Here is a 9,813-nt window from a genome sequence, read left to right as displayed (position 1 = left end):
CATTCGGGTATATTCTGAACGTAATTGCTTCGTTGATGTCATTTTGGAGGCTGCGTTGCGGGATCTATAGCAATTAAGTGACATTTTAACAAATGAAGCTAAAAGCTGACGCGATTCCAACGTTACTACGGTTGCTGTTATTGCGACAAAAGTTTCCTCCTAAAAACATTTAAGCGTACAATAACGGACTTGTTAGAAGTAGGTAATTGAATTTAGTAATGGACCGAATTACTTTTCGTACTATTCTAGGGCAGTAAATACTAATATGTGAATACCGCTATAAATTCTGACATTGTATAAGAGGAGAATCAGTCCCATGAATTACTTCGCTATTTTACTAGTTTCAAATAGGACAATGTAGGTACTTACCGTGTATGTAATTGGGATCACCTGGCGGAGCCGACGACGATGTGTGATGTGCAGGAGGAGGCGGAGGTGGAGGGCCATATGGCCCAGGCGGAGGTGCACTAAAGGCGCTTGTACATCCATGGTGCCGTCCGACGGGTGACGTATGAGGCGTATGCTGTGATGTAGGTAGAGGAATTACATGTTGCGAATTAACGTGCTGGGGTACACCGTGTTGATTCGGAGTACCAGGGGGTTGCATGCTTGATAATGCACTTAGCGGAGTATACGATTTACAAGACTGCTGAGCATTTTCCGTCGTATTCTGAAACGAACAAAAAACATATTGAAAAAATCGAAAGCATTAATAAAATCAATAAATTATCGTTACTCATGAATCCACAATCATTACTTGCTTTGTTTGGATTTGTGCGGCAACTCCTACGTTTTGTGGGTCAATATGATATACAGGGTGTTACATATAAGTATGTAAAAAATTGAGTGATATAGGGGATCAAAACAAGTATACTTTTTCCAAAAAAACCGAGGGCCTATGTGTTTTGTTTGGGAGCCAAAATTCTGAATCCGACGAAATTTTGTATCTAGGGGTTTTTGAACAGGAAAATCATGAATCTTAAATTAGTTTTTGAAAATTCACAAAAAACTGCCACTACAATTCTTTGGCTGGACAAGAGAATTCCACGAAATTTGTTGTAAGTATACATAATATGGTGGAACTTTATATGAAAGTCGTCCAATCAGGCCAAAGTAAAATCCCTCCAAAGTTACTAGAATGTAAGGGCAAATCCTAGAGCAAAAAAAAAGGTGCGAAACGATTGAGCTCTGTTCTACTAAGCTAGGGATGTTATCCTATAGATAGTGTGACTTAGAATCGGCCACATATCTCTTGTTACGTGCACACATTTTCATAAAGAACTTTCAATAATTATGAATGTTTTTACAAAATAAACCAGGCGGAATTAAAAGCAACTACATACCCATTAGTTCAGGATGCTTTGAGTTGCAATTTAATTTTCAGATATTTCGTTTCATTTTTCCTTAAAAGCAAACTTTTAATTACACTTGAGCCAAAGCTCAATATATAATACCGTGCGGCGTAACCAAAGCCATTCGGCAAACATTGGCAAAGAGAAAATACTAATTGAGATGACTTACATTTTCCTGACCCATATTTGCGGCGGACTGCAGTATGGTTTCAGTTGCAACGGTCGTAGACGCAGTTTGTGTATGACTTTTGGCAGAAATTCGATACTGCATTCCGGCAATACTACAGTAACCTTCGTGATGTGTCGATCTAGTGGTGCTATTTACGTATACCCCTGTTATAGTAACGTCGGTGTCCTGATTTAGAATCACCGATACTTTCTTATTCGGCGCCGCCTGAACCTCGATCACCTTACGATCCTCTTCTTTCTTAACGTCCTCGTCGAAGCACTTCTTTTTGTTACCCTCGGAGGGTCGACTGAACGAATCCTCCGAATCGTCGGATTCGGTATCGGTCACCTCGCTTTTAGGACTTTTGCTTGAACGCTTCTCGACCGAATAGCTCGCCGCTAAAATTGCAGACGCGTTTAGGCTGGCCATACGTTTACGCACGACCATGTCTTTCAAATCCATTATGAGTTCGCAACGGTTACGTCTCCGTTTGACGGAAGGCTTCTTCTTCTCCTTTTCAACTTTCGGTTTGGGCGACGGCGGTCTTTCGAAGGAATTCTCGTTATCCTCCGAGCTCGAGAAGGTGTCGTCGTGCATTTCCCAATGTTTTCCGGCGCCTCGCAGACCTGGGGCCGAACGTAACGTTCTCGTTGGTAGAATTTCGTCATCCTCCTCGTCGTTGTTGGTATCATCGATTAGCTCGGACTTGATACTGTGGTCGTTATCCATGAGGGTGCCGCGCGTTTCGTTTTCATAGAGACAGTGAACTTTTGCTAGAGCGTTTAGAGACGCAACACGGTGTCGCTTCGGTCCGTTCCAGAAGCTGTATAATTTCAACTTCCGATTACGTTGTTCCACTTTACGTTTAGCACAAGTTTTTTTATTAGCGACGGCGCCTTTTTTAATTAAAGTCATTTTAGACTTAAGCGGAGATTTCGCTAGCATTTTCACTTTTTGAGTTTTTTTCTTATTCGTTTCCATCGCCTTGCCTCCGATTTTTTTAGAACTAACACTTTTAATGGCGCTTTCATTAGAGCGATGTTGACGTAATGCGTCTAAAGTAAATTCATCCGACGTCGACGATGTTTCGTCTGCGCTAGTATATTCGACCTTAATTTTTTTCTTATTTAATTTTCTCGGCTTCTTCTCTATTAATTCTAACTTTGGACAGAGAGCCTCCTCTGTAATCGGGTTATTTTTTGGTAATTTTGTGGTGATTGGTTTAACGTCTTGTTTGACTTGTTTAGGCTCATGAGAGCTGACAGCAGATTTCTTTGGTTTAACGTTTACGGTTTGCTTCAACTTGCCAACTTTGCCTTTTTGCTTTATCGTTACGCTAGCTTTGACTTTTACGGCTGGAAGTTTCTTAACTTTCTGTATAATTATTTTAGATTTTTTATCTTTCGATTTCTTTTCATTTTCCTCAGATTTGAGCGAATTTCTAAGAATGGGAATATTCTTTTTTGCCTGTTTTTTAACGTTGCGGCATTCCGTTTTTGTCTTAGTCGATTGTTTAAGCTTTATTCCCTTTTTAACCTGCTTTTCGGAACTATCATTTTCGATAGTCTGAGCCAATATCGCAGAAGTAGCGATCTTAAGTTCTGACAGTGATGTAGTTGTGCTTTCAGGGGTGCTTCTTTTAACCTGCTTACGTGGAGCACCTTTTAACGTTTTCACTTTCACATTCGCGCGTTTTGTTTTAATGGTGGTGATCGGTTTCCGCGATTCGCGGTTATTTTTTACGGCAGCAGTCGTTTCGGATATGTCATTTTTCGAAATCAAAGTCATCCGTTTCTTTGTAAGTTTCTTAGGTGTTAGATGTCCATTTACTACAAACGAAATTGTCTCTTCAATAGACTGATTTGTTGCTTTTGTTATGTTCTTTTTCTTTTTTGGAGGAATTTGCTTCATTTTCAAGCCTTTCCGGGGGGCTCTCTTAACTTTACCGTCAATAATGACACGCATCTCATTTAATGTGCCATGATGGACGTTCCTTTACTGACATCTCCTTCACTTTCCTGATTTCTGCAAAGCTATCCATTTCCCTGTAACAAAAATGACATGAAAATGATGGAACATACATATCGTACATTAAAAAAAACACTAAATGCGCGACTAACCGTTAAAGAAAGCCGTCCTGTTTGTACGAACGAAAGGGTCATCTTCCCATTACATACTCTCGGATAACCTTTGAAAAATTACCTATATAGTAATCCCACTTTTATTTTGACCTATATTGCTATGTAAACGCAATGTGAATGTGGACATTGTTGGCCCAGACGCCTGAATTAATGACGGGTATAAATTGTTACTCAAATTTTCTTTTCAAATTATTTAATTATTCTGTTGGGTGCTTTTCGTGTCAACAGAAAGCGAGTATTGCGTTTCTAGTTGTATCCAAGTGGATAGTTTTTTTCCTTTTAAAAGATTATTTCCTAGAACTGTTAAATGTAGGGCAATTTATTATTTTTTTATCAATTTTGCTTTGTTAAAACATTTAAATGACAGTTCTGTTGTAATTTATGGGCACTTTGACTACTTTTGCTAAAAGGTTGATGTAATTTATTACCGGTAAGGATGTCAAACTAAAGATGCATGGAATTTTAATTGCCATCTTCCGAATATATTGATCTTTGACGACTGGATTCATAATTTAGGAATTCCGAAGTAATTAGTTTGTACGGTATTGCCCTGTGCTCCAAGTGAGGTTATACATTTTACGTCTTCCCTTTTTATCGTAAGTACCGCAAAGTGCATTTCGTTGATTTACAGGGTACCTTCTTTAGGTTTCTGCTGTAATTTGTAGTACTGTACCTTCCATCGACAATTGCTGCTTCATCTCGGATTATCCAGCTTATATAAGAGGTAGGTAAATTTTATATCATAAAGAAGGAGGGTTACCTTTGTTTTCTTTTAGGGTCCCAGTTTCATCGATTATTATTGACTTGGACTTTATACTTGTGGAGGAAGTTAATTAGGAGTTTTCTGGGAAGTTTAACGTACACGTTCGTATACCTATGAGAATATTTTGTGTACTTAATTAATGTAATTCAATGGTGCAGTACTTGGATTTGCTACTCGGAATAAACCAATATTTCGTTTGATACCTAAATTGATTTGTTGCGCTCAACTACTGGTAAGACCAACGAAGTTAAGAAGATCATATGCTCAGAGCGAACTCCCGCTGTGACAGATTTCGAGCTTTTATTTTATTTCCCAACCCTGAGCTAGTTGGCCGTTTATGCGGCGGGTTTGAATCTAAGCAGCGCTAACTCTGCCTACTGTTATAAAATATCGCATTTGGTCCTTGTAATTTTATATACAAAAAAATATTGGGTGCATCCACTTGTGAGGCAACGGCCTGATGTAGAAGCTTTTCGATTGCTAATGAGACAGCAGATTTGCCCCCCCCCCCCCACACACACACACACACGGCAACATGATCATGAGTCGTCGTCCACAAAACTTATAAGTAGTATGAACTCGTTCAAATATTCCCTTATTTTTTTAAAGACGGATCCGTCTTCGTCATTCGTTTTTTGTAGACAATGACAAATGATGCGTTGGAACGAATCCGTCATTTTTCATAATTCGAATCCAAATGATTTATTTTTTTAATTACCCCCACCACCTTAAGCACAACCCATACTGACGTAAAAATCTGAAATTAAAATACCCCACTTGTGATAGCTCTCTGAAAAGCTTATTAAACATGTTTTTCACGGGCATTAAAAAATAGGGTCAAATTAAAAACTAAGAAGTCTTGGAAAACGTACAATGCCTGTAATTTTTGCACGAATAGAGATATCAATAAAATGATAAATGCGATTGTTGTAAAAGATAGGGAGAATCCAAATGGGGTATTTTCAAATAATTTCAATTGTTTGTTCCACGCTATAATCTATTTTTAAAAATAAACAGCGAGAGATGGAAAATAGTACCCGTACATTACAAAAAAAGGTTAGTTTTTGAGTTCACCCTACTTTTTTTTATGACAAGTGAGAAGCATGTTTAATTAGCTTCCAGAAAGGTATCACAAGTACGGTACTTACTTTAATTTAAGATTTAGAGTATGGGTGGTGGGGATAATTTAAAAAGTATCTAAGTCATTTAGATTTCTCCTGGTTTTTAAAGAAACGGAATTTTTTTAATTTTTTGATATCACTCTTTAGTAAAAAAAAATATAGTCATTGTAATTTTTCAAAGGCCCACACTATATAGTAAGCTTTGTAGGTGTACACGTAGTCAAAGAGTTAGGGCGTTAGGGTTAAATTGAGGTAGTGACTGGGTCTAACAATAAAAAAATAATTTAACTCATTAGAAAATCAGATTATTTCGTATACGTCACATATACCTCTACTTTAAACCAAACTAGACATCCTTAAAACTGTGGCATGCAGAATTTTCAATACCTAAGTATATAAAATGTAGGGGATGATATGGTGAATCAAAACGAATTGAAGACTGATTTGTAGTGAATATCGTCTACCAAAGTACACAAATGTATAATACGCAAATTTATAACACACGAACGCGAACTTCAGTAATAATCACTTAGGCATCGATGTTGGAACTGCAGAATAGTGTCAAAGGATTTTGAATGTATGCCAGGCGGCCTTTAAATCTTTATGTGTAAAGAGCCTCCTCCCCATTAATCATCTAGCAAGAAAGTAACATCCATAGCATGCTACTGCCTGTAACCCAGCCATTTACTAAGCTATTTCGGTTTAAAAAATGCGCTTTATCTGCATAATAGTTGTGCACAATTTATACTTGTTATTATTTTTTGTAACAGAATAACTGAGTAAGTAACCGAAAACGTAACAGAAAAAGTTTAAAGTTTATGAATAGCCGAGTGAATAGCTTTAGAATCGACGATAAAGCGTACAGCGAGGCGTACAGCGAATGGAAAATTTTTGATTGATGATACTTACACCTTGGAAATATTGGATACATAACGTCTTTGAAATGCGACATAGTGCTAACTGTCAACATTTCACGATTGCTTAAACGTGTACCTACTTATCAGCACCAAGTCAACTAAACCTGAGACTAAACGGAAATTTCATCAGATAATGTAACCAGCCTGTTTTGCATCCACAGGCCTTAACTGTCACGCTCTATTGGCAAAACCGCGTGTCTGATTACTTTCCTGTATTAGGTTCGGAATGCAGAAGTGGTTTCTTTCTATTCCATTGATCGTGGGCTCTTCCAAAACGTCTAAAATTTGAAAGTAGGCACAGATTACGTAGATAATTAACAGATTTCAAGAATCTATGGGGTGCAAGTGAAATGGCAACTCCGTTAATTCAGACATGGAAACTTGCTGCCATTATAGTCTGTATCGAGTCAATGATAGGTCCTAGGTCTAATCTACTTTTTCGAGAACTTTTTCTCTTTGACTGCCGCGATCATACCCTACAACTAGACTTTCAATTTTTTATTAAATCATTCTCGTTCGCCATCAATAGCAACGGTCCTAATGCAATTACCTACATGCGCGACTCCGCCTGCAATTTTTAACCTGCAGCAACTTACGATGAGAAACACTCTTTAATTGCGCTCACTTTTCAGCAGACAAGCCATACTCTAAAACACCAGATGCGTAATTCTTAATGACAGGTAATTAGTATGAGAATGTTTTACTCTCCCCTTTTCGAGTCGGTTGTTAATTACCATTCACTGTATCTGTGAAAATTAATTACCCAACCCTATTTTGCATTTACCAAGCATGTGGTACATTAAATAACCCTTAATAAACATTAAAGTTCACCAATTTGAGGAAAATTTCAGTTGGACTAACACTAATGACCACGGGGGCTTGATGACCACGGAGGTGTTGTATTATAGAATGTTTGCTTCCAACCATTTAACGTTTTCGACAACGAGAGCAACAAATACGGAATATATTTAAGTGTTTTTTCGCTAATTAGAGGAAGGCAAGGTCGTGAATAAAATTTCAATTCAACCTTCAACGTGTTTGTCGGTAGACGATCTCAACAATAAAAGTAAGATCGATGATGTTGAATAGTTTGAAATTTAATAGACCCTCCTGAAAGTTTATGGTAACAGGATTAAGGGAAAGCTTTTGAAGGGATAGTAGGGATATTCAATTACCAACGTATTATTTACTCAAGCATTTGAAAATTAATTTATAAAGGCAGTGAGATTAAAATGGATCTAAAGTTTCAGACAAAGAGCTGTCCGATGTTAATTTTGAAGTGCAATTACCAAAAAGAACACAAGGACCTCCCATACTTCAACGTGTTCGAGATTGGAACCTGCGCCTTTAGAGTGAGAAATACACCCCCGTCCATCGATTTACCCCCCTAAACTAAAAACCACTATTCCTAATGTACAAAAATTAAGACCAACTTCCCTTAGCGCCGCCAATTTCAATCAAATACAAAGCTCGACCCTCCCACTGTTTATGACCGAGCACTTCGAAGTGCCAAAATTACGAGTGGAAGAGAGACAAAAAACGTATTGTTTACCTTTGATTGCTGCTGTCACATATAGCACAAAACATTTACATTAAAGTTCCGTTCACAATTTAAATTCACTTACGTTTGCCACATTACTTTTATTCCGCACGCATAGGACGCATCAAATGGTGTGAGGTTTATTTTAATTTTCTCATTAATTACTCTTAATTAGATCGCAATTTAGAGGAAAACTCCCCGCCCTATATACGTGCGACCATGACAGTCCACCATTTTGCAGTAGTAAAAAAATTAAATTCTGTTATTTCGGTATGTGGCGGCATCTAGCATTTAATAATGTATCGGTTACTACCTGTAAATTTGGATAAGTCTCCCCTAAATTACAAGCAACACACATTGCACCCTGTTGCTATGTGTGAAGCATATAACCAGGCGCTAGAAAACATCAAAATAGTCATTTGTGGATTAAAATTTATATGGATTGTGGAGTTACACATTTTAATAACTAGTAAATAAACAATTTAAAAAAAAATTAATATAGTTCTATTAAAATGGTCTACCTACATCTGTGACGATTGCTTTCAACAGAAGCTTGCAATGAACCTGCAATCTGTACCTACAGATTTCTCAGTACTACGTTTAACAATCGATAGGTGGTGGTTGCGTCACGTTGTGAAAGAAATTTATGATTTCAGACTACGGCCTTTGAATGCTTTCCATTGGACGAAGAATGTGAGTTAATCCAAGATATTGGTTAATCTACTCTATTAGTCCAGGAAACGAAACTTAAAATAGTATAAAACCTGGCAATTTTTTCAAAGTCCATCGATTTGCATGAAATCAACTTACCCTCCACTTCAAAATCTATAGCCAATGGGCGCTCTTTATTTTTAGCGGTGAAAACTACCCCTTTTTTCCAAAACCCATAAAACTACATATTAAAGCTTAAGGTGAGAAAAATTTGGTTCAGATAAGTTGAGTACTGACTGTTAGAGGCTTTGGAACATTCTTTCAGAATATTTCCACCCTTAATCAACTCTTATTTTGGTTTAATAAAAAAAATTTACTCTCAAAAAGTTAATAATTTATTATTGACGATAGTTGTTCAGTGTGCATTTCAAGAAAGTATGGTGCTCAACCTCCTGATAGATTGTTTATCAAACGTTAAAAACGTTAATATTAACATTAAACAGTTCATAGAGAAGGATGTTTGTGTCGGGCAGCCGCGCACGTATACTCGTATCGATATATCTCGAGTGGGGTTATATTGAACATCTGTGAACCTATTTTCTAGTGGATAAAAACTAACTTTAACACTCTTCATTTGAATGTAACCAATGGTTCTATTTTGTTCGTTTAATTAAAATTCAGATTTCAAAGTGGTCATATTCCTTTGTCCTGAATATACATTACATAGTGTATAGGTATATGAAATGAATATATAAGTGTGTATGTAAGTTTCTAATGTATAGTCACAGCTCTACACATACACAGATTGCTAACCTTATGCATTTTTTGGGAAACAAATTTAGGTATACTTAAAAGCGCCCTCTATGGCGGAGCAGTATAAACATGTAACGTTTAAAACTGTAATATGACGCTTATGGATTTATGCTTTAGATGTCGTTGAAACAAAATTAATTTAAACAATAACAAACTGAAACAACTAGTCCGAAACAAATCACAAAATAAATTCACCGATTACAAATATCAAATGCTAAAAATAACGAGTAACGAATTCGAATTATGCACACTTTACCGCTTCAATTTTTTTGCAGCGACATCTAATGCATAAATCCATAAGCGTCATATTACAGTTTTAAACGGTACATGTTTATACTGCTCCGCA

General features: G+C 37.0%; 1 protein-coding gene across 1 annotated transcript; it reads right to left on the bottom strand.

Moving 5' to 3' along the window:
• Positions 1 to 343: 343 nt before the first annotated feature.
• Positions 344 to 8,233, bottom strand: LOC116169077. The gene is made up of 3 exons (XM_031485104.1): positions 8,016 to 8,233; positions 1,522 to 3,566; positions 344 to 670 (listed from the first exon to the last, which is right to left on the bottom strand). Exons 2-3 carry the CDS (start codon positions 3,484 to 3,486, stop codon positions 344 to 346), a joined length of 2,292 nt encoding a protein of 763 aa, XP_031340964.1. The 5' UTR covers positions 3,487 to 3,566; positions 8,016 to 8,233.
• Between the last annotated feature and the right edge of the window lie 1,580 nt (positions 8,234 to 9,813).

Source organism: Photinus pyralis, unplaced genomic scaffold, assembly GCF_008802855.1.
Source record: "Photinus pyralis isolate 1611_PpyrPB1 unplaced genomic scaffold, Ppyr1.3 Ppyr1.4_LG4, whole genome shotgun sequence".
In the NCBI taxonomy this organism is placed as follows: domain Eukaryota; kingdom Metazoa; phylum Arthropoda; class Insecta; order Coleoptera; family Lampyridae; genus Photinus; species Photinus pyralis.
The sequence above is the reverse complement of the archived record's forward strand: the minus strand, read 5'-3'. Positions and strand labels throughout refer to the sequence as shown.

Coding starts and splice junctions, on each gene's coding strand:
- LOC116169077 (XM_031485104.1), bottom strand. CDS start 3,486: ATGCGTGTCATTATTGACGGTAAAGTTAAGAGAGCCCCCCGGAAAGGC. Junction 671..1,521: donor CAAATATGGGTCAGGAAAAT/GTAAGTCATCTC, acceptor TGTTCGTTTCAG/AATACGACGGAAAATGCTCA.